Source organism: Panthera tigris, chromosome C1 (assembly GCF_018350195.1).
Source record: "Panthera tigris isolate Pti1 chromosome C1, P.tigris_Pti1_mat1.1, whole genome shotgun sequence".
Classification (NCBI taxonomy): domain Eukaryota; kingdom Metazoa; phylum Chordata; class Mammalia; order Carnivora; family Felidae; genus Panthera; species Panthera tigris.
The window spans coordinates 20,029,693-20,056,995 of NC_056667.1; the positions used below are offsets into that span (position 1 = coordinate 20,029,693).

The following is a 27,303-nucleotide window of genomic DNA, read 5'->3' on the forward strand; positions in this document are numbered from 1 at the left end:
CGCAAGACCCAGGATGAGAGGGAAAGTGTGTCTGTTGGGTGTGACCATGTTTCAATAAAGTTCCCCTGTGACACTCCTCCTGTCTCTTCCAGTTATTGGCGGAGGGGTGGGACAGGGCTTGGCTTCTGATTTACAGAGACCTTGACTTTTGCTTCTTGACCTCTCAAGGGGCTGGCTCAGTGATTCCAGGTGAGAGGCTGGTGCCAATCGTGGGGGGGTGGGGGTGGGGTGGGGAGTGTTCAGCTCTCCATCACGGTGACCCCCAACAAACCGGTCTGGTCCTGGGAGGGTCAGGCGAGCGCAAAGGCGGCTCTGAGGCTGCTCGGCCCCGGCCGCAGGGCGGGAGGCTCCAGATCTCAGACCTGCGGGGGACAGGAAAGCAGGGAGTCAGCGCCGCAAGGAAAGGCTGTAGTGAGCGGCAGTGCGCACCCTAGATTTGCAAGGGAGGAACAGTCCCATCAGGGGCTCGGGTCTGAGAGGAGGGGAGCACAATCTGGGCAGGGGCATGACGCCATTAAAAGCCCACATCCGAGGAGAGGGGAGTGCCCGCCCCCGTGTTCGGACCAGGGGGCGACCTGAAACGGGCGGACGAGGAGGAGCCGCGAGCTGGGTGGGCAGGGCCGCGGGGAGCCGAGGCCCGCCCAGGCCATCCCTGTTCGCCGCCTCCGCTCCCGGCTCCAGCACGCCGCGACCTGCGGCCGCCTGGCTCACTCCAGCCTTCGCAGCCCCGGGCTGGAGGCGGGCCCCAGGCCGCTGCCGTCCAATCCCGGCGGAGAGCCGCTCAGGGTACCGCCCCTGGGGCCCGACTGGCCAATGGGGGAGAGAGCGGCGAAACGCGCGCGGGGCGTCTTCCCGCCACCCGGCCCACCCCGCCGGCGTCGCGACGCGCAGCGGGACTGAGGGGCCCCCGCCACCCGCCAAGGGCCAGGGGCGGCGCTTTGCCGGTTTCACCCAGACAAGTTGTCACCCGCCCGGCCCGAGAGCTCCGCATCCTCAGAGCAGCGGGACGGGGAGGGGCCGTGCGGAAAAAGCAGTCCCCGCCCTTTGAGTCATCTGCTCTACCGGGCGGTGGTGCCCGGGCCTGGCCGGGCGGGCAGGGTCGGCAGCCCTGCCACCAAGGCGTCCCCACTACACTCCAGCATCCAGGCAGCCCTGAACCGACGGGCTTGGATCGTGTCCATGACTGGCTGTGCGACTTTGGAAAAGCCATACATCCCCTGGGTCTCAGTTTCCCCTTCAGTATCAAAGGGCTTGGGCAAAAGTCTAACAAACGGTGATGTCAAAACTGCCTGGGTTTGAATCCCAGCCCTTCTCGGTCAAGGCTCTGAACATTGCGTGTGTTTGTGCCCTCGTTTATAAAGTGGGGTTAAAAAACAGTACCTTCCTCTTTTAATTTTTTAAAAATATTTATTTTTGAGAGAGAGAGAGAGAGCACTAGTGGGGAAGGGGCAGAGAGGGAGACACAGAATCCGAAGCAGGCTCCAGGCTCTGAGCTGTCTGCACCGAGCCCGACGTAGGGCTCGAAACTCACAAACCATGAGATCATGACCTGAGCAGAAATCGGAGGCTTAACCGACTGAGCCACCCAGGTGCCCCTAAAAAATAGTACCTTCCTCTAAGAGTTGCTATGAAGCTTGAGAAGATACAGGCACATATAGTAGCCCATAGTGCATGTTTAATACACGTTAGCTATTATGAATCCTTCCAGCATCAGTAGTCGAGGATTTATCCATTTCTGTGCCAATAATCAGCCCCCGTCCTGAGGAGCACCTTTACTGCCAAAGCTGACCTGCATGCTCACCGGTCCACCTGAGACAGGGTCCTGACATCAAGTGGTCACTGCTTCCCCTGGCAAAATGGGATCTCGGTCCAGCCTCATCAGATTCGCCAGAGTCCAAATTTGGTCACAACCAGGGGACTTGAAATTGAAGGCTTTTATCAGAGATACTAATTCTACAGGGGAAGCTGGCAGGACCACTCCTGCTGCCTTCTAAATCGCCTGTATTCTCCTCTCCTTTCCTGGAAGGGTGTAGGGTTTCAAGGTTCCAAAGCAGGCAGAGATTCCGGGCTAGGGCAAATGACTCTCCCTCGGCTCTGGAAGTGACCCAGTTTCTCTTACCAGGCAGGTCTGGTGACTTTCTCTTAATGGGGTAGGTCCTGGGAAAGGTACTTCTCTCTTCTTTTCTCTCAGCCTCTGACTTTTGCCTCTCCCCTCTATACCACTCATGGTTGCCCTATATCGGGAAAGAAATGAGCCACCCTGAGGTAGTGTGTTGGTGCTGACAGATTTCGAAAGCAGATGCTGTGGGTTGGAATATCACCAAATCAGATGGCTAGATGTGAGCTGGCTTAGGCACCGGCTTCTGACCATGAAAGCCTTGGACCTTTTTGTTGACGACATAATCTCTCTAAAGCATTCTTACTGTTACCCAGAGTGGGGTCTAGCATCTCTTGCCGTCTCTTCCTGGCCAGAATTTGACAGGTAAAATTCTTCAGTCCAACTGCTACTGGGCACAGACTTTTTTTGGGGGGGGGGGGGTGATGCAATGTTCCAGATTCAAATAGTTGGTATTTGCACACCTTTGTGAATATACTAAAAACCCCTGACTGCACCCTCAAGAAGGATGAGTTTCGTGGCAGGTGCATTTTATTTTGGTTCCACTGGCCTTTCCACAGGTTTTCCAAATTTCAAAGCCCATCTTCAGGTCAAAACATGGGTAGCCACCTCCCTTTAACACACATACAGTATTACAGAATATATCCTACCAACTCCTTTAGTTTATATAGGTACATTAATTCAGTTATGATTCATATCTACTTGCCTCTGCCTCTGGGTTTGCAGCTAGGTCCTGAGTTTATTTCTTATCTCCTCAGAGAGCTTCCTAAAAATGGTAACTTTGTCTAATCATTTTTCCTTTCTTCCTACAGTGTCTCCAGCCAGGGTTTTGCGCAGGAAGGTGCTCGGCTTTATTAATTTTTTTAATTTTTAAATAACTCTTTTAAAATGTTTATTTTTGAAAGAGAGAGAGCAGGGGAGGGACAGAGAGAGAGAGAGACAGGATCTGAAATGGGCTCTGTGCTGACAGTAGAGACTGATGTGGGGCTCAAACTCACAAACCGTGAGATCATGACCTAAGCCGAAGGCTAATGCTTAACTGACTGAGCCACCCAGACGCCCCTTGGAACTCAGTTTTAAAACCATCCTTCCAAACGCCCGGAAACCGGTTTAGTGCCAGTGCTATTGTAGAAATGGAAATAAAGCTGGTTCTGGGATGAGGCAGGGCTGTCTAGACAGAGACTGGGCTCACAAAGATTCAAGTAACCCCAGCCCTATCCTTCCTGTACTGCCAGATTATCCCCCCAGGAAATGGAGGCTAAGCCCTTGCAAAGATCTTCCTCTCCCAAGAATGTGAGTGGTATGAGGAAAATCTACAACCTAAAATTTTCTAAAGAAGGTATCTTCTCATGTATGTACTTCCTTGAGACAGCAAAATGCAAACTGGCTCTGCAGATCCACAGGAATGGGAGATAAGGGGTGCCTTTGGAGTCAGGTGCCTTCTCCGAACTAACCAGGCACCTGAGGGAGGCCAAGTCACTGGGGTCAGGCAGGCCACTATGGCTCCTTCCCGAAAGGCAAGATACTCCTACACACACACACACACACACACACATCCAATGTCCGAATGTCCGGTGCCTTTTTGGGAAGACCTAATCTTGGATGCTTGCACCAAGATTGCACAACTGACCCACAGTGCCCCAGTCCTTCTTCCTAGAGAACAGAGTACAGTAATCATAGCAGCTGGCATGACGGCCATGTGCCAGCCACGTTCACACCTTGATCCTCACAGCAATACATATCATCTTTGTGTGTGAAGAGACCGAGGCTCAGAGCAGTTCAATAACCTAATAACCAAGGTCATACAATGACTTCTGTGTCTAGAGAGGGCAGCACGTCTAACTCCAAGGCCCATGGTTTTTAAACTACAACCGCTGTTTCCAAATCGTGTTCGGAGGGTTCCCCATAAACTGCCACAGGGCAGGAGCCCAGCAGTCTGGGTTGCCCCTGTTTCCGCACGAGTTGGCTAAGATAGCCACACATAGGTCTGTTTTGTATACTGGAGTTTCAGGAGTTAAAAATAACGGGGCGCCTGGGTGGCTTGGTCGGTTGGGTGGCCGACTTCGGCTCAGGTCATGATCTCGAGGTCTGTGAGTTCGAGCCCCGCGTCGGGCTCTGGGCTGACAGCTCAGAGCCTGGAGCCTGTTTCGGATTTTGTGTCTCCCTCTCCCTCTGCCCCTCCCCTGTTCATGCTCTGTCTCTGTCTCAAAAATAAATAAACGTTAAAAAAAAAATTAAAAAAAAAAATAAGTTTGAAAAGGACCACATTATGCTATGCCGCCCTGCTCGTATCTTGGTGACTTTCCAAGAATCAAGGAAGACTTCTTAATCTAACACCACCCTGGGGCCCGGCAGAAAGGAATTGTCTTCATGAGAAAAGACTGTGCAGAGGACCAATTTGCTGGCACGTTCACTAAATTAAGGTTTCTTCACCTGGTTACATTCTTTGTTCCTCTTCAATTCTGTTCACAGGGCCTCCCCACCGCCCCATCCCTGCTGTGGGGGAGGTGGAGGGAGGGAGGCAGGTTTCTGCAGGGTAGGTGCTCCTCCTCTCAGAACCTTCCCCCACCCCGACCCCCCCCCCCCGCACGGCCTCACCTACCCACTGAGTCAGGAGCCAGGAATGTCTGTGGGGGTAGCAGACAGGTATGTCACCCTGGGGGTGTCAGAGGCTGATTCATCTCTCATCTCCACCCAATCTTCTGGCTGCTCTCTGGGAAATTTAACTCATTATTTGTCTAGAGATAAAGGAGGAAACCTCAGACTCTGGAAAGCACGGAGTCTTCAGTCTGTGTCTAGGCACAATATTTAATACATCAGATGATGGTACTCAAGAGGTATTTGTTAGAAGAAAAGAAGGAAGACATATGCCCCCCCCACCCCCGCCCCGCTCTCCCCCCAGATAAAGTGAACCTGAAATGTCCCTGTCTTGACTGTAGAGTGGCCTGATGTTTAGGTCAGAGTAGGCTAGTGACCACTGGTACGACTCGAGAGGTGGGAGAAATCTTACCCACGTTCCAGTGTTCCTCCTTTGCTGTTTTTTCATTCCACGAGGACTGTGAAGGCTTCAGGATTAATGTCCAGGAAGAGGTGGTGATCAGTGGGAAGGGAGCACTGGGAACACTTCTTGACGCCGTATTTGCACAGCAAGCAGATATTCACACACATGCATGTGCACGCTCGCGCGCGCGTGCACACACACACCCTCCAATGTCTAAATGTCCAGTTGGGAAAAACCTGATTTCAGATTCTTGCAGCAAGGAGGCTGTAGATTCACGTGATGGGGATGGCTTTGAAGGGGCCTCTCATTTCCCTCAACTGCTTCAAGGTTTTGGATGGGGAAACAAAATTAAAACTTTGCGATGTAGTCTAGTCTGGAGCATTTTTACCAATATTCGTATTTTCTCACCTCGTCTGGGTTCCAAATCCCCAGCCCATCCCCTCATAGCTCCTCAGTCTTAGGCCACCTGGACATCTGGGGCTGTCTGAAGTTGGCCCCTTGGCTGGAAATGAAGGACACGATGAGTTGACACAAGGGGTTGGAAATAAGGTGTAGGGCTTTCCCCTCCCCTCAGCAGGCCTGATTTCATCAAAGTGTGCACTAATCTGGGACTCTTCCTTCTTCCTAGAGCTGGGATGGGTCTGCCATCACTCCCCTCCCCTCTCAGGAGCCCTGGGAAAGGAGAGAGAATCTCTTAAGACAGAACTTCCCACAGACTCTAATGGGATCAGGCTTCCTATTCTCAGCCAACTGTGGGTGAGGATCTTGCTAATTCAGAAACAGCTGAGAGCAGACTGGCTGTGCTTCAGCTCTGTGGGTTTTAGGGCATCACGTTCACTCCTAAGCCTCTTTATCTGGGCTGGAAGCCTTTCCAATTAGCTGTGGCCTCTGCTAAGTTCCAAACAGTATCTTCCAATTTTGGGGGCGGGGCGGGGGGAGTCCTCACTTCAAAGCCAGGAAATGCATATATCCTAATGTCAGTGGTTAGCCGAGAAGACCGGGAAGGTCCCTTCTAAGGCACTCAGAGATGGTTTCCTCCCTCCAGGAGTTGTTCATGATTGCCAAGTGAGGTCTGGAAGTGAGAAGAGCACTTTCAGACAGTGTCTGTGAGAGGCAAGGTGCCACTGTTCTGGAAGGCATTTTGGCAATATGAATCCAGAACCTGGGAAATATCAGCTGTTTCATCTCTAGGATCTCTCCAGAAGTTAAAAATCAGAGGCTCAGACAAAGATTTGAGTACGAAAATATAATCGCGGTACAATTTACAACAGCAAACAATTGGTAATGACTTAGGGAGTCTGGACCATGGGAGTCTGGACAGGTAAACAATGTCATAGCCTTACCATGGAATATTATGTAGACGTTAAAAAGGTCTCTATATTTTTAACTGGATGAAATAAGTGTTGACTAGAAAACGCAGGTTACAGAGCAAGTATAACATATTCCACTCGTACAAATGCTCTAGCTACCCCTCTCCATGTATAGAAAAGACTGAGAAACACAAAATATATTTATACATTTGAATATAAAACTTATTGCAGATTACAAAGATTTTTTATTATTTGTATGTTATGGGATCATGGGTGACTTATTTTCTTTTCATTTTCCAACTCCTCCCCACCATGGCAGGGGAACAGAAAATCATCTTGCCATCAGTAGGTGAACGGAGCTACATTCCCTGGAGGAGGAAATACCCTTGCTGTCACACCAAGGCCTGAAAATTAACTGTGGGTTGACTTCCACCTTTCTCCACTCCGTGACTGCAGAGAATAAATGCTCAGAGTGCTTGGATGCAAGGCCATAAAGTTCAAATGACACCTTCCTTCCAGCTGGTTTGCTTTGGTAAGAGCCAGGGTGATGGGGCAAGCAGCAGAACCCCTGACCACAGCTGCTGGTCCTATGTTCCAAAACAGGATCCACCCTCACACCCTACCTGATGAGGGATTTGTCCAGCAACCTGGGCGTCAGGATTCCTGGGCTCCGGGCCCCACAAGTGACTCACAGGCATCCCCAGGCTGCGCCTCCTGGCCTCAGTTTCCCTGGCTTGCTGTTGATCCTCCCCACCTACTGTAGGGTGTTAATAGGGGTACGGTGCTTTGAACTTCTCAGATGAAAGAGGCTGGGGAAGCAGCACCTAGTAATTACCCCCCATTCGGCCAGGCGTGGGAGCAGAGGTCGGCTGCTTTCATACTCTCCCAGCTAGAGAAGCCTCCTCACAGCCCCTCACTCTTCTGCCTTCTGCTCTGACTCCTCCAATTGGGAAGCAAAGCTCCGTCACCCCCGTCTCAATGCCACTTCGGAACAGATTTTCCTAAGCTGAATTCTCCAACTGCCCAAACCCCCAGTGACCTATCTTCCCCTTGATTTATGAGTCAGTAATACTCTACAGGTGTTTAAATTCTTCCCCCTGATTGGCCACAAATCCTGTGGGAGAAGGGCCGTGACTTTTCACCATTAAGAAGTCGGCAAAGGGGCGCCTGGGTGGCTAAGTTTGTCAAGAGTCCGACTCTAGATTTCGGCTCAGGTCATGAATTCACAGTTCGTGAGTCCGAGCCCCACATCAGGCTCTCTGTGCTGGCAGTGTGAAGCCTGTTGGGAATCCCTCTCCCTCTCTCTGGCCCTCTCCGCATGCTCTCTTTCTCTTTCAAAGTAAACAAATAAACAAGAAAAGAAAAGAAAGAAAGAAAAGAAAAGAAAAGAAAAGAAAAGAAAAGAAAAGAAAAGAAAAGAAAAGAAAGAAAAAGAAAAGAAGTCAGCAAAGTGGACAATGAGACAGCCAGGCTGACCCAAGTTCAAACTCATCTGGTTCCTCACTGTAAAATGGGGCTTCCTAACATTCCATCTTGTCTAGGTCTCCGGGAATGGCTGTGAGAGCCACAGGAGAACCATGTGTGTGGAAGCACTTTGTAAAAGGCCGAGCCCTTCTCACATGTTAACAGGACCAAGTGTCTGCAAATGAGACTTCTGGCACAGTTGCCATCGGTCCCCTGCTGCCTCCGGGCTGTGACTGCTAAGCCTGGACTGCCACCTATTGGTTGAAAATATGAATTACACTCAACCAGTTGCAGGAAGAACCAAAGGAAGCAAACCCCATTATTTCCAACCTCAAGCCACACTCCTTATGAGGTCATGCTGTATACTTAATATTTTTCTTTAAACAACTCACTTTTTGCAATTTCAAAGTAAACTTTTAATGACCAGTATAAATGGAAAACTAGTTAACCCTTGCCCCAAAGGAATAAAACCATAAAATAAATACCATGAAAACAAAACACTCAGATCTGCTAGGGAGCATCACCTGTGGAAACTCAGGCACCGGGCTCACTGCTACGACTGCGAATTTACAAAACCGCACCACCGGAGACTGAGTGTCAGTTCTAGCACAGTCCTGTGCTTGGACGGGAACGATGTCCTGTATGAAGAAATAGGCCTCTTCTAAGGGAAGGTCCCGTTCCCTTGTTCTGCCCCAACTCTCTGGACCTAGACGGTTGACGAAAGCTTGGAGGTCACAAAGAGGAGAAAGTAAACTCTTGTGTTTGTAGCACATCCCATCGTAGCCCGAGTGGGGCCGGTGCTGAATTCCTGGCAACAGCAACCACTGAGGGTGCAGCGAGTGCTCTGCCCGGCTGGGGAGACTGCTCTCGATCTGAGTCGGCAGGGCTGTCCGTGGTCATTGGCGGCTGCCGCTTTCTCCAATGCTGGGTTCTGCTTCTTGCCCTGCAGGGCCCAGCTCGCTGCTACAGCTGCATGGTTTCCTGCTCCACCGACTGGTCTGAGGATGCCAGGTACTTCTCCTGGAGGCCCAGGGTGCTGAGGGAGGGCGTGTCAAGGATGCTGGCACAGGCAAGGGTGGGGAACTGGTCTGGGCAGGATCCGACCTCTACTGATGCCGCGCGATAGCCACGTCTGGCGGATTCTGCTCCCACCCCTCTCCCTTTCTCACCGTTATAGCTCCAGGCAATAGGCACCCACTGGGTCTGAGAGGCCCCTCAAAACACCCAGACCCCAGCCCCTGGGTGGCTCAGTCGGCTGAGCGTCCGACTTCGCTTCAGGTCATAATCTCACAGTTCGTGGGTTCAAGCCCCACGTCGGGCTCTGTGCTGTCAGCAAAGAGCCCACTTCGGGTCCTCTGTCCCCTTCCCTCTGCCCCTCCCCTACCTCTGCACATGATTCCTCTCTCTCAAAAATACACAAACATTAAACAAACAAACAATCCAGACCCAAATGCTTCTGTATTCGCCTCTTCCCCACATTGCTGAGGATCAAAGGACCAGACGGCACTAACCCTGCAGCTGTGTTAGGTCACGTGCTCTGGAGCCAGACCACTGGGGGTTTAAATCCTGAGTTTGCCACATCCTTTTTTCTCGTCTGTAAGATAGAGTTGTGAGGCTCAAAGAAGACAATACGAAGTGCCTACTATGGCACCTAGTACACAGCAGGTGCTAAGTGTTTCCGACCTCTCTTCTGCCACGGGAGGGAACTCAGGGGAGCTCAAAGATAACAACTAACTTCTGCTTGCGCTATCCGGTGCCTTCTACCTCTCTCTTTCTACCTCTCTGGGACAGCAGGGACATGGAGTGGGAAGGATGCCAATCAAGACTCACGGAGGAAAAGACTGTGATACTGCTGAGTGAGCCCCGTGAGGCTGGCCGGCCTGAGGCCTGGGTGTGGGTCTGAGGAGGAGATGGCAGTTAGACACGGAAGGATGGCCACCGTGGCTGTTCTACTAGGTGACTCCAGTGAGGTTCGCCTAGTAGAAACTGAGGTTCCACAACCAGGGAGACTGAGGTTTGAACTGTCCTTCCAGCACATCCTGGGAGAAGGACCTTGGACCTGTCACTCTCACAGCCCCAACTGCCTCATCTATACGAAGGGACTGAAGGGCGCCTGGGTGGCTCAGCGTCCGACTCTTGGTTTCGGCTCAGCTCATGATCTCACGGTTCTTGAGTTCGAGCCCTGCATCAGTCTCTGCGTGGACAGTGCAGATACCTGGGATACTCTCTCTCTCAAAATAAATGAACTTGAGAAAAAAAAAAAAAAAGAAGGGACCGAATGAGGATTAAATGAGATTTTGCCAGTAGAGTACGTAGTTCGCTAAATGATGTTCAGGGTACGGACTTTCTTTCTCATCTCTTAGGGATCCATCCACCAAAATCCACCGCACCCCTACTCAAGCAGACTCTGAACCTGTGCCCCTTCCCCCTCTCTTTTTCTCAAGAAATAATGCCTTGTTCCTGTGCAAGTCGCCCCGAGAATCACTCAGGATGAGTGGAGTCCATCTTCCTTGACATGAAATAACCTCAAACTTGCATTTGGACTTCACCTGGAGTCCACGTTCCTGGGCAGGGCACATGGAACCCTGCATCTATTTGACCATCTGTCTGGCCCTATCACTGCTCTTCAGCCAAAGCCCTGTCCTGCCCACGAGTCGTGCTATTCTACTTGCAACTCCCCAGACGTGCCTTGACCTTGAACCGCCATGCCTTTGTACATACTACTCTCTTTGCTTTGAATTCCCTTTTCCTCTTAATCAGCCTGGTTAACCCTCACTTTAAGATAACACAATTCCAGCGCCACTGCCTTGGTGAAGCTTCCTTGACCCACATGCTCCTCAGGAGAGCTGATGTTTCCCTTCTTTATACCAATCCTTAGTTATCTTTTTATAAAAATGTTTATTTATTTTGAGTGCACTCTTGAGCGTGCTGGGGGGAGGGACAAAGGGAGAGGGAGCGAGAGAATCCTAAGCAGGCTGTGTGCTGGCAGCACAGAGCCTGATGCGGGACTCGATCCCATGAATCGTGAGACCATGACCTGAGCTGAAACCAAGAGGCAGACGCTCAATTGACTGAGCCACCCAGGTGCCCCAATCCTTAACTGTCTTAGATGTGGAGTGAAGTTGAACCTTATGAGGATTAGGGTAGGGGGCAGAATCTAAAATCAGCACAAATAGGGGCACCTGGGTGGCTCAGTCAGTTAAGGGTCCCAACTCTCAATTTCAGCTCAGGTGATATCTTACGGTTCAAGATATCGAACTGAGCTCGGAGCCTGCTTAGGATTCTCTCTCTCTCCTCTCTCTCTGCTCCTCCCCCCCCACTCTCTCTCTCTCAAAATAAATAAACGCAAAAAAATTTTTTTAATAAAAAATAAAAATAAATAAAATCAGCACAAATGCATACGGTTAAAAATACCTTTGAAAATCCCTTAAATCATCTATCAAAAAGTGTACCGTTTTACAAACAGAACCTTGCATAACACGTACGGATGCATAAAGTAACTAACGCACAGCGTACAAAAAAATTCAGGACTGCCGAAACTGCCCCTTCACATGTTTGCTGAGCACCTGCAGTTGAACTTGCCCACATTAACTGCAAGTGTGAGGTAGCAGCTCAACCCCTTCAGCAAGCACTGCGCGCTCTACCGCCATCATTTTATTTACAACCTGTCTGGTTCCCTGCGAGCTTGGTTGCCCACGTGTGGCAGGGCCGGACACAGATCAGAAGGTACTGGCTGGAATGATCTTCCTCCATACCAAGGGCTCTGGAGCCCCCCTGGTCTCCAGCATGCTGTGTAAGTGTCAAATGTCTGAAACCATCCTAGTGGGCCTGCGCTTCCTGTCCTGCCTCACCCGCGGCCTCGGTGACCTGAGGGACACCTGCACGTGACCTTAGCTCCATCCCACTGGTCACGAATCCAGCTCCAGTTCTGGAGGTCTAGCTGACAGCTCTGGCTGTCGCACGGTCCCCTCAAACACAGCACATCTGCCAGCGTCCATCCCTCCCATCCAGGTGATAACCCTGTCCTCTTCCCTTCCTTTTCTTGCCTCAGTGACCAACAGAACTGCCCACACGTACCGCTGTATTAGCCAGAAACCTGGGAGTCTCACTTCTGGTCCACCTCCATCTATTCCCATAACCACCCAGTCACCAACGCTGGTAGCCCACCTCCTTTTATCCACTCTGTACCCTTCTTTCCGTTCTTACTACTAACGTTTCATCTCTTTCCATCTACAGACTGTAAACACTCTTGTGCCTCCGCTCACATCCCTTAAACGCAATTTCTGCACTCGGAGGGCTTTTAAATAACGTACACCTGACCATGTCACACCCTGCACAACCAGGCTATGCTGGTTCCCACCGCCCACCCACAAGCGGAAGTCCACACGCCTCAGCAGGGCATGCAAGCCCCCCACCGTCAGCCCTGCCTACTACCCCTGCACCCCTACACCCCCGTTCCCTTTCACAGTCAGGACAAGAAGCAAACTGAACCCCTTGCATCTCTCCCAAACGACCAATGCCTTTTCATTTCTTTGCATCCGTATTTGCTGCTCCTTCTGATCAGTATCCTCCTTTGTCCTCAGGTACAACCAACACTGAAGCCATCTAAGGGACCAGCCTTTGCACCTGAGAGACAGTCACCAAGGAGCCCAACTGGTCAGCAAGAGATCAGTCATCTACAAGGGGAGATGTGGCCACTCCTGAGCCTCATGTCCCCCCTTGGCTGTGGCCTAGAGGCTAGAGAGCAAGGATACGTGGAGAAGTGGAAATCAGCTCCCACTGCAGCAGACATCATGGCCTCCAGGCTTCGCTGCTCTTGGACCCCGAAGCAGTAGCCATTGGCTTTATCCACAGCCTGTAGGACCCGCTGGACACTCTCCTTGTCCTGGGTGGGGAGGAGAGAAACAGCCTTGTGAGTGAAACAGAGGTGTGTGGAACTGAGGACATTTCAAAGTGCCCGCAGCCTCCAAACATCCCTTTCAACCTTGCCTCATGCAGCTTCTGTGCCTGGAGTAGTTCCACTTGTCCCCAGAGGCCTGGCTACATCCCATCTCTCCTGACCACCAACCCACCCAAATCAGAACAGATAAGCTCCTCTATGCACACCCAAAGTCCCCTGGGTCTATCCTACAGCTCTGATTAGAGCTTACTTTTGACAAGTTATTAACTCATCTGCCTCTCCTATTTGACTGTGTGCCCCATGAGGTCAGGGACTTTTCTGTGGAGGTATCCTCAGTGCCTGGCACAGTACTTAGCTAACTTAGGCACCCAATAAATCTGCATATAATCTACTTGCTCATTCACATAAAAGTAATAAGACCAGTCCATACATCACATGATGGGAAGGAAAGATCAAAATAATGCACGTACAAGTCCTTAGCATAATGCCTAGTACAGAAAGCCTTCAATAAGTGGTAATTGTTAGGATTAATATTGTGGAGTTCACTTTCTCATTTCAGAGGAGAAAAGCATGGCATTAAACAGGGAAGAGATAAGTTTGCTCAAGTCCATGCACAGGGGTTGGGTACTACTTTGCAAAGTCAACACATAGTTGCCCATCCTAAATGAGGTCGAGAGACCTATCTTTAGCTTTGGTCAAGTCCCTTGATGGTGACTTTCTGATATCACCCATTTTCACATGGATGAGGGAACATGTGTAGAGAAAACCCAGCAATACAGAATAGACAGGGCCAAAGTCTGGTCTATTCTCTTTATTGGAATCCTGCCCATGACAGCCACTGGTCCTAAAACCAAGAGGACTGAATGATAGTTGGACCCAGGACAAAGACCACTGTTTGGGCCTTCCGAGCCTCCTGTACCCTTGCTTGGTGAAGTTCCAGGCACTGTCAGAGCCTACAGGCAAGGGAAGAGGCCTCTTAGTCCCTAGTACCTGAATGTTGAGAGGGATGAAGGAGACCAGACTGTAGTCTTCAATGAGCTGCACCAGTTTCTCATTGAGCTGACGGTAGTGGCGGAAGAAAGGGTCAGAAGCCAGGTGGTCGAGCAGGTAGGAGAGGTCCAGGACCTCTGTGTAGTAGTCCAGGTTGAAGGCTAAGGAGAGAAACTGGTGTTCAGGAGCAATTGGCATCAGGGTAAAAGACCCAAGGACAGGAACCCCATTTCCTTTCCTTCTTCCTTTTGTCTTCATTCCCTCATTCGTTCATTCAACAAATATTTGTCGAGGCAGTGAAATGAAGTTACTAAGAAAAAAATACTTGGTTTTACCCATTGGTTCTGCCACGTAGTAGCTATACAGGACTGCTGTGAGGACTAAATGCTATAAATCCCAATGTCTGGTACAGAGAAGCACTTGCTCAATGGTAACAAATAACGGTATCGAATGTGTACCAAGAACAGCGCTGGGTCCGTGCCACATGGAGCTCACAGTCAGGTAGTAGCCCCAGGACCCAGCACACGCACTATAAGGATTGTAGCAGGGTGCCTCTTGGATAAATCACTTTCCCTTCTGGGCCAGTTCCTTCTTAATGTAAAATGAGGACATCAGACTAGATGACTCGGAGTTCTATGAATACAAACTTCCTCTAAGAAAAGGAAACTGGGCCTCCCTGCACTGTCCATTTCTGCCAAAAAACTCAAGTCAGTTGGGCTACTCTATTGGTCTGGCCCACAATGAGCTAAGGCAATCAGGCTGTTGGAGACTGATTGACCCACTCCCTGCATTCTGGCTCCTGTGTTCTAATCAGAAACTGACATCCCTCTGCCTGCAAGGAATAATGTTCCGGGCATTCCAACAAACTTCTTGGATTGCCTGATAGGTACATTTCTCCCCAGGAATTAAGCAGTTTGAGCCAGGTGCACGTGGGTTTAGATTTCATCTCAGCTAACACATCAGCTATGTGATTGACCTTGGGCTATTCATGTAATGTCTCTGGGCCTCAATGGCCTCATCTGGTTTGCACAACAGTCTTTTGTAAGGATGACTGGCCAGAGTCAGAGCTAGAAAGGTCAGGGATCACCATGTAGCCATCTGGGGCCATGAAAGGCGAGGAGAGGGGCTCAGGAAGACTGCAAATCTGGGCATTGATAAAATAGGGCTTCTGGGCTTAACAAGAGATGGACCAGGACTCTGAGCTGAGGCGGCCCCTCCAAGGTGCTGACATCCCTCCATGTCCTGACTGAGAGCCAGTAGGCCTCCCTGGACAATGCCCTGACACTTTATGACCCCATGATCCCAACGACCTTTCTTCCTGTTCCCTGCTGGTCATTTCAGTTTTTGTTCTCTAGGTTCCTTTGTGCCTGGAGATGCTATTTAGGGAGCTGATGCCCCCAGCTCAGGAGAGCACTAATTGTGCAGGAAAAAAATGCTGGCCATGAGGCCCCTAGGCAACTCTCCTGCCTTGTGCCAGCCTGCTTCTCCCTCAATCTTTCCCACCCTGACAAAGGTGCCTCTATTTGTCCACTGGCTCAGTTGGAAACCTGACAGCTAGCCTTAAAAAAAAAAAAAATTATTTACTTATTTATTTTTAGACAGAGCATATGTGAGTAGGGAAGATGGGGCAGAGGGAAAGAGAAAATCCCAAGCAGGCTCCATGCTCAGGGCGGAGCCTGATGAAAGGCTCCATCCCATGACCCCGGGATCGTGACCTGAGCCGAAATCAAGAGTCGGACACTTAACCAACTGAGCCACCCAGGCACCCCTGAAGTCATCCTTAATTCCTCAGTCTCCACATCCAACCCACCAAGAGACCCTGTTTCTTGAGTAAGTTCTGGATCGATCCATTTCTCTCCATTCCCACCACCACTGCTTAGGCTGCTGCAAAAAACCTCCTCAACATCTCTGTTTGCATTCTTGCTCATTCTCATTCGTTCTCCACAAAACAGCCAAAATGATGTTCTTAATTCGTGCTATCTCCTTGCCTAATATTCATCACTGGCTTTCCCCAGTGTTTCAACAGTACAGGTTCTAGCCCTGGCCCCCCTCTCTGACCTCATTTCCTACCACCCTTCCCCTATTGCTACCTCAACTACTCTGGGCTTCCTCCCCTCCCCCCACTGTTTCTTTAAACACAAAAAAACTCCTTCCCTAAGGGCCTTTCCTCCTACTGGTCCCTCTGCCTAGAACAGTTCAGCCTTGGCTGGCTCCTTCTCACCATTCAGATCTCATCCTCAAATAGCGCTGCTCATTCAACTCACTCCCAACCATTCACTTTAATTCCTTTGCAGTGTACATATCACCATCTATAGCTCTCTTGTCCCCCAAATCTAGAACAATATCTAGCATACAGAGTGCACAAAATAAACAGGAGTCAGGACCTGGAGGCAGCTCCCTGCAGCTGAGATGTTTCATTCCCTACTCCTTGGCTGCCCAGAACAGGAGCTCTCACCCAACTTCCCATAGTGCTCAATGAGGTCCATCTTGGAGAGCAGGTTGACATGGGGCAGCTCCACATGTAGCATCGTGGCCAGAGAAGTACACAGTACCGAAATGAACTTGGCCGGGTCTGTGCAGTAATGAGAATCCACCAGGTGGACAGCAGTCAGCTGGAAGGAGAGGAAGAGACGGGGTGAGTGGCCTGGGAAGGCAGGAAACATCGGGGCCTACGTCTTTCTCAAGAGACTGAGGACTTCTGAGGACAGAGTACAAGCCTTCCCCATTAGTTTCCTCCTGCTTCTGCTCCATTCTAATAGCTACACTCATTTCCTTCTGCCAGGAGATATGGGGCATTATTCCTTACAAGATGCCTTGCACCACGTCTCCCGGTGGGCAACTAGTTCCATTCTGACTACATCTGACTCTATTTCATTTACTTTTGCCCACCAAGTCACAACAGCAATCACCATGCCACTTTCTACATAACCCTTTCCATACTTCTAACAACCCCAAATTGGGTGCTAGTACATCCATTGTGCAGATGAGAAAACTGAGGTTCAGAGAGAGAAACTGACTTACCCAGGACCACACAGCGAGTCAGTGGCAGAGCCTGAATTCGAACTCACACCAGTTTTACTCCAAAGCGACTCGGCCCCTACCTCGCTGTGTGACATGGGGGCGTGGCATCTGTCCTCCCTGTCTCAGTTCCTCCATCTGCAAAAGAAGCCTGCTCGACCCACGACGCACCCTGAGGTCCCAATGCGCCATCTGGGAGAAGATGCTACGCAGAGCGCCGTGGTGCGTGCAGAGCTCCACCTGGCCTGGGCAGTCGAAGAGGAAGTAGTGGCCGCGTAGGGGATCTAGCTTGGCACGCAGCCAGTCCAGGTTGGCCTCCAGGTACTCCATGCAGTAGAGCAGGCCGCCGTTGGGCCCCAGCCGCAGCGCGTCCATCACGTCGCCCAGCCCCACCAGCTCGCCCACGTCCACAGCGCACTCGTACGGCAGCCCCTCGTTGGCCGGGTCCAGGTTCACCACCGCCACGCGCCGGCCCAGCGCGCGCAGGAACTCACTCATGCCCAGGCAGTACGTGGTCTTCCCTGAACCAGGCGGGCCGATCACCGCCTGCCCAAAGGCCGTGGTCGGGGCGGCCCCCGCCATAGGCTGCACGCAGCCCCGTGCGGAGCAATTAGCTCGGCTGAGACACAAGCCGAAGGCTACGGGATCCCCGACGTACACTTCGGCCCCGGGGTAGCCGAAGGAGGAACCGCAGACACCCGCGCAGTGTAAGGGGACCAGCGCCCGACTTCCGGATGACGTCGGAAACGACGGGAGCCCCGAGAGGAAGTCCCGCCCCCAGGATGACGGCGCGGCTTGACGCCTAGGGGCGTGGCGACACGGAGCGTTTCCCCTCCGGGTTTGGGCTCCGCTAGCGGGTTTGGGGTGGTGGGGGGGAACTCTAGCCCAGATTTTCCCGACCTTCCCCCGGCCCAAATTGGAAGATACAGAGAAATCTGGTAGTAAACTTCTTTATTCTCCCGTTAGGTCACAGACCCGGGCCACCTTCCCGCGACCTTTCCGTTGTCTGCTCCCAGCCAGTCACGGGTGGAGGCGATGGAGGGCCCGCCCCAAGATCGTCCCTTCCCAAGCACCGCGGGTCCTCTCCTCTTCCAGGCCCGTTTCCCCCTCTTTCTGACCTTTACAGTGAACCCCCCGCTCAGCGAAGGTTGTGCTGACAACTTCAGTCAATCCAACTGTTCAAGGTACTGGAGGAGGCAACATGGGCAAGCCCAAACAGGGACTGGGGTTAGGAGACCACTGAGGTCATTCAGCACTAATATTAAAAGAGGATAGGGGGCTTTTGGTAAAAATGTCCTTGAGGTAGAGCGCCAGAAGGCAAGTTCAGAACAGAACACTGTGAACAAGCTGCGCAGATTACTGGTCCCAGAGTTCTTTCGGCTGTGGTGGGACATAAGGCCAAGGCAGAGGGCTGCCACCGGTGTGCAGCTATGAGTGATAGTAAGGAAGGCCCGAACCTGTCACTCATGCTCTGAGGGGTTGTCCAAGGCACAGCTGGAACTCCTCACAAATGCCACGTCTGCCCGAAACTTCATGCTGGTGGGTGGCTGGCGTCGGAGCAGTGACTCCCCTTGGTCTTGGGGTAGGGGCTCATCATAGATGGTGGAGATGAGCCCCAAGCCAGTTCCACGGGGTCTCTTCAGTTGCCCAAATGGCTGTAGCTTCTCTCCGTGGTACCTGCATTAAAAAGGGCTCAACTGAGAGGCCTGCTCTCAAACTCCAATAAAGGGTTGGGAAAAGACAGAGAAGTAGCTACTGCACGTCTGGTTTGTCCCACAGATCGAGCCTTTAAATTTGGATCTTTGCTCTTCAGTCCTCTTATCTCTCCATCGACAGTGCCAGCAACCAGAGGTCTCACATATTGCCTTCATTTTAAATAATACATAGAGTTTAGAACAAACGGTCACCATTCTGTGACTTGCAGGCACTCCCTAACAGCAATCAAGTCCAAACTCCTCAGACCAGGGGGCATGACTTCCACAGGAGATCAGTGATCCTATCAAGCCTTAGAGCTTGGTCTAAAAAATTAATAGTGCCAGACCTACCTTTTCCTTCTAATTCTGCTTTGAAGCTCAACCCTAGGAGTCTCCAATACCCTTCTAAAACCAGAGGGAAGGGGGGAAACCAGGGTACAGATGGAAGCCTAGCTTGGGCCCCCAGGAAAGTCTCTTGGCCATACTCACCCCAATCCACGCTTGCATCTAGGGTGCTGGCCATCACTATCCAGGGCCTCAGGCACCCCTGAACACCGGCTGCCCAGACCCTTGCCCTCAGCCCAGCCCTGCTGCTCCATCACCTTCCGTCCAATGCCCTGTGGAGGGAATGGCAAAGACTCAAGAGATGGGGCTGCGGGGCAGGGGGGTGGGGGTGGCAGAAAGAATGGAGATAGAGAAGGAAAAGAGAGGGGTCGATGGGCTAGACACAGTGCTTACCTTGGTGTGGCGCTCAAAGGTGCCCACTTGGCATTTGATCACAGAGCCATCCTCCTGGCCATCACGGAGTCTCCGTTCCAGACGCATTTGGACAGAGTCTCGGGCATCCTTGTCTCCACCATCTGAGGAAGCAGAGCTCAGTTTGTAGAAGGGTCTCTCTCAGCAGAAAGGGGGCAAATCAGGTTTCTAGGACCTCCTCACAAGATTTGCATATTCATCTAAAGATGAATGGTGTTTTATTACTTTACTATGATCTCTCTCATTAGACTGGAGGCTCACCAAAAGTAGGAACCCTGGCTCTCCTATCTTACAGATGAGGAAACTGGTACAGAAAAGTCACCGAGCCATGAGATGAGAAACAGAATTAGAACTCAGGTCTTCTCCTCCTACCCCAACCTCTCCCAGGTCATTTTTGACTCCAGAGTCTAAATTCTCTCTTTTTTTAAAAATCTTTGTTGTTGTTTATTTTTGAGAGAGAGATTGAGAGAGCGAGTGGGGAGGGGCAGAGAGAGGGAGACAAAGAATCCAAAGAGGGCTCCACACTGACAGCAGAGAGCCCCATGTGGGGCTTGGAACTCACAAACCACAAGATCACAACCTGAGCCAAAGTCGGACACTTAACCAACTGAGCCACCCAGGCACCCCTCCAGAATCTAAATTCTCAACCAGAGCCTGAACACCTCAACCTCCCATTCTACCAGGGTCTGCCCATCAGAACCAGAGCCTCCTGAGGGCTGACCCCACATGTCCTTCCTCTACAAAGGAAAAGGGCTCTGCCCACAACCAGCACTTAATGCACACAACTAGGGATGATTTAAGAGAGGAACGCTCTCAGTGGGCTACCCCAGGGGAACTGGTCCTGTCTCGGCCTCTGCTAATCAAGCCCTAGTAGAAAGTCCTTGCAAGGTCAGGGCACCCGTTCCACCTCCCCATACTGTAATCCCTGGCCCAGTACCTCTGTCGTAGTATACACTCATGTCCACATCCCAGTCATCGGCTGTCTGTTCATCAAAGTCTGCAAATAAAAAGCATCAAAGAGAGTAAACTAAGGATTCGCAGTTCTGTTGAGAGTTAAATCTAGACTTAGACATATGTTCTAGAACTTGGGGCTCTTTTTTTAAATGTTTATTTATTTTGAGAGAGAGCAAGAGTGCACACGAGTGGGGCAGAGAGGTGGGGGGAGAGGGGGAGAGAGAGAGAAAGAGAAAGAGAGGGAGAGGGAGGGAGGGAGGGGGAGAGAGAGAGAGAGAGAGAGAGAGAGAGAGAGAGAGAGAGAGAGAGAGAGAGAATATATCCCAAGCAGGCGCCACACTGACACAGGGCTCGATCCCACGAAATATGAGATCACGACCTGAGCTGAAATCAAGAATCAGATGCTCAACCGACTGAGCCACTCAGGTACCCTTAGAACTTGGGGCTTTTGGTTATATTTTAAAATATCTCCGCTGGGGGGCATTCAGAATTTGCAGGGGCGGAGGGCATTTTTTCCTCATTCCACTAATCTGCCACCCTCAAAAAGGATGACCGGCCTCTCATACACAATCAAGGTAAGTCTCTTCTCTAGCCCCAGATTTGGCCTCCTTGCCAGAGAATCCCCACGTGGAATGGAGAGCCCTGAGTGGATGCAGCAGGGATCACTCCTGCCCTTGCCTGGATGCCAGCATTACCTCCTTCCTCCTCCTGCCAGAACTGGGCATCAGTGTAGAATACCAGGCCGGAGCCGCCCTTCTCCCACTTGAGCTCGATTTCCTCCTCAAAGAGCCGCTCAGTGGTACGTTCCTGCCTGGTCACATCTTCATGCAGTGCCTCATGACGCTCCCACTCCTCACCGCGGTCATCGTCCTTGGAGAAGGTGGACAGAGGTGATCTGTCTGTTCAGCATCCTGACCTCATGCCCACAAGGAGGGGAGCTCAGAGCACAGCAGGCTCCATGCCTCCAAATTTCTCTTAGAAGCAACACACATTTGGTCCTTGGAGCCTTGCCCAACACATCTCTCCATCCCGTGTCACAACACTTGGTGCCTTCCCCCAAGCCCAACTCACTCTTATCCCTGTGCTTCTGGCCATGCTGTTCCCCCTGCTGGGACTATCTGCCCTCCTCTCCCACCACTTTCTCTTCACCTGGTGAATCCTCATCCCTCAAGTTCTACAGCCCACGTGAAGCCCCCACACTGAGGCCACAGCACTCTCACTCGTCTCCAAACTCCTCAGTTTGGAGGTAATCGGTACACGCTGTTTAGGCCTCTATACGTTATGTCGTAAAGAAAAAAGGGACAATAAGTAATACCTATTGTCTACTGTGCGTCAGGCCCTTCTCATAACTTAGCTCCTTTAATCACCCCAACAGCCCTGCGAGGTTGAGTACCATCATTCCCATTCTACTGATGAGGAAACCTGGGTCCAGAGGAGTAAGGTGATTTGCCCAAGATAGTACACGGAGAGTGGCAGAGCCAGCATTCAAACCCACGTGGCTACACCATACAGCCTTTCCAGATGCTGCTGCTTTTTTCTTTTCAGGCAGTATTAAGGCTCTTCCAGGGCAGGAAATGGATCTTGGAATGTCTCTGGAATCCTGCGCTAGCCTATGTGTACAACTGCTTGCCTAGACTTGCAGAATGATAGGATGACTCCTGGCTTGAAATCTTGGGGGCTCCTATCCTAGTTAAACTCCAAGAAGCCTCAGGAATCACTGCTGCAGAGCAGGCGCTGGGAAAATCCAGAGAGTACTACACAAAGGATGTAGTAGAGATGTTAGCAGCTCTGGGCTGGCGGTTGAAAGACACAGATGAATTATTGTTTTACCCAGAGTATGCACACGCACAAAGTTTCCCCCCAAAGCACACCTTTCCTAATTTTACGGATGAACACCCAAATCTGGAGAAAGAGGTAGAAGAAATGTCTATCGCACATGATAAAAAATGAGAGTGGAAGCTGGTGTTCAAGCCACAGACTCAAGGTCAGAAAATAAATGTGATTTCTCAGCCACGTAATAAAAGCACACAGAGGTTAGACAAGCAGCAAAGGGGACCAAGTTCACATCCCACATCTGCCTCTAATTCCTTAGATGATTTTACTTCTTGGTGGGTACATTTTCATCTATGAAGAGGACCCTCCTTACATTCCTTCTAGAGAATGCAAAGAAGGTCCCTTTGAGAATCTTCCGATAAGCTCTGGCCTCTCTCCTCAAAGAAATGCGTATTTGCACATGCAAATGCAGTTTTATAGTTTTATATTTAATTGCAGGGAGTTCTAACTCTTTGGAATTCTCCTGAGAACCGCCCCACCCCCACCCCACCCCACCGCCAGGTTTAGAACTATTGTAATACACAATTGAAGAGTGGTAGTATATTGATGGCCGAGCCTCTCTAAGCTGTCAGCAAAGAAAGGGTAGCTCGCTCTACTCACGTCATCTGAGTGTGACTCTTCTTCCTCCTCCTTTTCCCCTTCCTCCTCTGGCTCTCCATAGGAGCTGGCTGGTATGTCCGCCAGGCAGCTTCCTTGGGGTATTTCCTCGCCTTCGGCGGTATACACAAGGTCTTCCTGCTCCACAGTCTCTGAGTCCTCATACTTGAAAGGTACGTTGCCATAGCGTCGGGAAGAACCTGTCTTGGGAAACTGGAGCTGCAGCTGGGTGATGATCCGAGGGGGTAGGCGGCAGGCCCGGATCAATTCCAAAAAGACCCGCAGAGGAGTCCCCACATTTCCATTGGGCATCAGCACTGGTGGGTTCAGCTCTGGCAGTTGCCTCAGGTCAGCCAGAGTAAAGGCTTCACTCTGGGCTTTCCGACTCTGCAGCTCCTTGCGGGTTTTGAAAGGAAAGGAGCCGAAACCTTGGAAAGCAGAAGGAAGAATGGCTCTTGAAACCTCGAAGCCTCCAGCAACACTTGGGCCAGAAATTGGCTCAGATCTTTTAGCCTAATGCTGTTCCTCCCTTTCATACTTTTCCAGAGTAACTTCCTCCATTTCCTGACCAGAACCACCTAAAAATTTCATGCCATTTCTCATCACCTCGGCTGAGCACACAAGTTTCTTTTAGATCTGGTTCCTGTCGACTTTTTGATTCTCAACTGCCACCAACCCCCACTCCCTGCGCATCCTCAAACCATGTGCTTCAACCATACCAAACAATTTAACATGCCCTGAAAGTTCCATGGACTTTCACATCTCTGTCTGTGTCTCTGCAAGTGCCATTTACTTTGAACACCGTTCCTTCCCACAAACTCCTGTTTATCTTTCAGATCCAGATGAAAAGCCACATTTCCTGATCCCTCTAGGAGAGCAGTTTCTCCCTCCTCTGTCATCTCACACTTGCTGATACAGAGCATAGGCTCTGGGTCAATATGCCTGGGTTTGTACTGTGACCCTGCCACTTCCTAGCTCTGTAACCTTGGGCACGTAACACACCTTCTGTATCCCTCAGTATCCTTACCTATAAAATGGGTAACAATAGCTCCTACCTTATAGGATTGTTGTGAGGAGTCAATAAGAAAATGAAAGGCTTAGAACAATGCCTAGTAAGCACACAGGAAGTGCTCAGCAAATGTTAACAATTAGAATGCCATCTCTGTGACAGTTACTTTTTTACAGATCTGTTTTCCTCTCTGAATCCTGAGCACAGACTATGTCTGTTTTCTGCACAGCAGCGAAAATCACACTGGGTGAGCACAAAAGCTAGATTTGTCGAATAAATGAATTAGAGAACTCTGCGCTGTTCCCTGCCACCCATCAAAGTGACTTCCAGAGCTGTCCAGAGAAAAGAGATTGTCTTTTCATTTGCATCTTGCCAAGAGAGGGCTGGGTAGGAAGCAACAAAAAAATGTAATAAAGACAATAAGTGATTAAGAAGCCTCGTTTCCCTTTTTTCCTTCTGTGTCAGTGCAATATCGACCTCTCAGAGAGAGAAAAAAAAAAAAAGGTCTCAGAAGAAATGTAATAAACTGGAAAAAGAAGGATCATCCCAATAGGCCTCTTTCCGTACCCTCCCCCCACGACCTCCACCCCTAAACTTAACATGGCGTTGAGCCTGAAGCTCTGTCCGGCAATGACCTAAACTCTTAAAGAGCCTGATAATCAGAGACCTGACTTATCCCCTCATGAAAGGTGTCCCTGTTCCAGGTTCGGTAGGCTTAGTCTATTATCTTTCCCATCCGTACCTGATGCTTCAGTAGGTAGCCGAAGTCTGCGGATGTAACAACGACCCGGCAACCAAGTCCCCTGAGTATCCAGCCACCGGCGGCCGGAGTACATGCGAAGAAGCTGCTGGGCCTGAGCTGTCCCCCGTACCGAGATGACGCAGCAGCAGGTGCGGGTTTGGGCGGGAGCAGAGTCCGGAGGGGAAAGAGTGCGGGCATCGGTGACTGAAGTCTGGGCGAGAACCTGGCCGATAGGAGTTGGGGCAGAATCGGGAGAAGCCTGGGAAGGAGCCCGCTCAGGCCGATGCCGGTAGTGGAAACACAGGAAACCACAGTCGCGTTGTTCTCGGAACTGGCTAAAGTAGTTCCGGAGATGGGCAGAGCGCAGTGCCGAGGGAATGCCGCTCACTATTAAGTAGACTGTGGCCTCCTCCTCCGCCTCGCTGGGCACCGCCATCTTGCGTTGTCACATGATCGGCTGTTTCCAACTCTCGCGAGAATATCGCGGCACCGAGGCCTCCGTGGTGCGATGATGTGTAACTGGTGATTAGTCCGTCGGGTGGTGGTTGAGGAGCTGAGAAGGCGCGGGTTTTGGGGTCGGTTTCCCACAGAGAGCAGCCGGCGATGATGAAAACATCACTTGGGAAATGTGTTTACAGATCGCTTTCATAAGACTCTGATGATGATAAAATTAGAAGCCTGAGGGAGGGGCACTTTTTAAGATTTTTAGTTGTTGGGGATTTCCCACACCTAATCTCAGTTTTCTCAGTTTAGAGACATTTTAGTGGTTCATCCATCCACTTCTTCCAAAGCGTATTCATGCACTCCCACACATCTCTAAGAAAGAGATAATCCAACTGAAAAGTGGACTAAACATCCAATTAACAATGAAAGAGCATCAATCGCATTAATTATCAAGGAAACCTAGTGAGACGTACTTAACATCCACCAGATTGGCAAAAATTTTTAAATCCTAGGTACTGGTGATAGTGCAGAGTAACTGGATCTCCCATGCACTGCTGTGGAGTGGAAACTAGTACAACCACTTTGGAAAACAATACGACGTAACCCAGTAGAAGGAAGTGAAGCTACCCATATTCCACTTCTCTGTATATACTTAAATTTTTGCATATGTCCCTGTATTGACAATGTTGAGCTTCACCCAGCGCTGTGATCCTGGAAAACAGTGAAGGTTAAGAAACCCGATCCCACCCTTTTGTGTTCTAGAACACAGCTTACTGCAAAGAAACACGCCTCCTTATATGACTTAGATAAAACTCACGGGTGCTCCCTTGTATACGCATGTATGTCAAGGCCAGCCACAGACTCCAAATTCCAGTTCTTTCCCTTGTAAACGCTTAGATGAACTGCTTGTCCCCACTGATCAATCAGAACAAAATGCTTGTTAACCAAACTTTGGTTAAGCTCCTCTCCTTCCCCCAAGTCCCTGAACTTTGCCTCCCCCACCCACCCACCCACCCACCAAGTGGTGAGCCAGCGCACAACCCCTCCTGAGAATAGGCTGGGTTCAGGGTAAAACATTTTCTGATCTACTGTCTCATCCTGCCACTCCTGGTCACCCCACTTCCTCAGACCCAGTTCTTTCTAGCCCTGTTTACTCCTCCCTATGAATGATCCACTCCTCTTGTCTCAACCTTGAAGGCACGTGTAGATCTTATGGTCCCATCACAATAAGTTTCTTCTCCATTGCAATAGTTCCTTTCTTCGCTTGCAACAATCATTTATTTTATTTATTTTTTTAATTTTTTTTAACGTTTATTTATTTTTGAGACAGAGAGAGACAGAGCATGAACAGGGGAGGGGCAGAGAGAGAGAGGGAGACACAGAATCAGAAGCAGGCTCCAGGCTCTGAGCCATCAGCCCAGAGCCCGACGCGGGGCTCGAACTCACGGACCGTGAGATCGTGACCTGAGCTGAAGTCGGACACTTAACCAACTGAGCCACCCAGGCGCCCCTGCAACAATCATTTAAAAAGAAGTCTCTCCTTACTGAGTCCAGATTTGTATTTTATATGACAATATATACGAGTATTCATAGATGCAGTGATTGTAAGAGCAAAAAGTTGGCATTTAGTACGATTTTCTTTAAGTTATTTATTTTGACAGAGTGCACGAGTGGGGGAGGGGCAGAGAATCCCAAGCAGGCTCCGCACTGCCAGTGCACAGGCCAAACCCATGAACTGTGAGATCATGACCTGAGCCGATGTCAAAAGTTAGATGCCTGACTGACTGAGCCACCCAGGCGCCCCCGGCATTTAGTACTTTTCAGCAGGTATATGATGATGAGGGAAAATAAGCAAGTAGGAAAGAGAATTCTTTATATAAAGTTGAAAAATACAAACTAAAAACTACTTTTTAGTGATACATAAATAAATGTGACTTAAAATAAGAAAGAAAAGTAAAGAAATGATTAACTCCAAATGCAGGGTCATCATTACCTTTAGGAGGGAGGTGACTTCAAAATTTATGGGACATGATGAGGGTTCCATTGTACTGTTATCCTTTACACTTAACATATATTTAATTTTTTTTTTATTTGAGAGACAGAGAGAGAGAGAGAGAACAGTGGAGGGGCAGAGAGAGAGAGGGAGACAGAGAATCCGAAGCAGGCTCCAGGCTCTGACCTGTCAACACAGAGCCCGACATGGGGCTCAAACCCACAAACCATGAGATCATGACCCGAGCTGAAGTCGAATGCTTAACCAACTGAGCCACCCAGGCGCCCCTGTACTTAACATACGTTTTATAAATGCTATTTTGTTTTACTCAATTTTAGTAAAACATCTTAAAAGGGAAAACAATTCATTTCAAAAAAATGTTTACTTTGTGTTGATCACGAATAGACACCTGTTTGAGGGAAAAAAAGTTCTTTTTTTTAAATTTTTTTTAACGTTTATTTATTTTTGAGACAGAGACAGAG

At 50.2% G+C, this 27,303-nt stretch overlaps 2 protein-coding genes across 2 annotated transcripts; both read right to left on the reverse strand.

Annotated features, from left to right (window-relative positions):
- Positions 1–7,809: 7,809 nt before the first annotated feature.
- On the reverse strand, positions 7,810–17,517 carry GPN2 (GPN-loop GTPase 2). The gene is made up of 5 exons (XM_007078169.2): positions 16,971–17,517; positions 16,237–16,393; positions 13,782–13,942; positions 12,646–12,776; positions 7,810–8,927 (listed from the first exon to the last, which is right to left on the reverse strand). The coding sequence occupies exons 1-5, from the start codon at positions 17,379–17,381 to the stop codon at positions 8,855–8,857; spliced, it is 933 nt and encodes a 310-aa protein (XP_007078231.2). The 5' UTR covers positions 17,382–17,517; the 3' UTR covers positions 7,810–8,854.
- A 216-nt stretch (positions 17,518–17,733) lies between these two features.
- GPATCH3 (G-patch domain containing 3) lies at positions 17,734–24,861 on the reverse strand. Its single transcript, XM_007078139.3, has 7 exons — positions 24,385–24,861; positions 22,637–23,061; positions 20,899–21,073; positions 20,187–20,246; positions 19,232–19,353; positions 18,983–19,110; positions 17,734–18,476 (listed from the first exon to the last, which is right to left on the reverse strand). The coding sequence occupies exons 1-7, from the start codon at positions 24,818–24,820 to the stop codon at positions 18,260–18,262; spliced, it is 1,563 nt and encodes a 520-aa protein (XP_007078201.2). The 5' UTR covers positions 24,821–24,861; the 3' UTR covers positions 17,734–18,259.
- Positions 24,862–27,303: the final 2,442 nt, after the last annotated feature.

Bases quoted from the DNA above. Each gene is read 5' to 3' on its own strand.
- GPN2 (XM_007078169.2), bottom strand. From the start codon at position 17,381: ATGGCGGGGGCCGCCCCGACCACGGCCTTTGGGCAGGCGGTGATCGGC. The intron at 13,943-16,236 runs GTGAGAGCTCCT...TTCTCTCCTTAG, and splicing joins TGAGCACTATGGGAAGTTGG to CCTTCAACCTGGACTACTAC. The intron at 12,777-13,781 runs GTACTAGGGACT...CTCCCCACCCAG, and splicing joins TCATCCCTCTCAACATTCAG to GACAAGGAGAGTGTCCAGCG.
- GPATCH3 (XM_007078139.3), bottom strand. From the start codon at position 24,820: ATGGCGGTGCCCAGCGAGGCGGAGGAGGAGGCCACAGTCTACTTAATA. The intron at 21,074-22,636 runs GTGAGTAGAGCG...ACCTTCTCCAAG, and splicing joins AAGAGTCACACTCAGATGAC to GACGATGACCGCGGTGAGGA. The intron at 20,247-20,898 runs GTAATGCTGGCA...TTTTATTTGCAG, and splicing joins CTGGCAGGAGGAGGAAGGAG to ACTTTGATGAACAGACAGCC.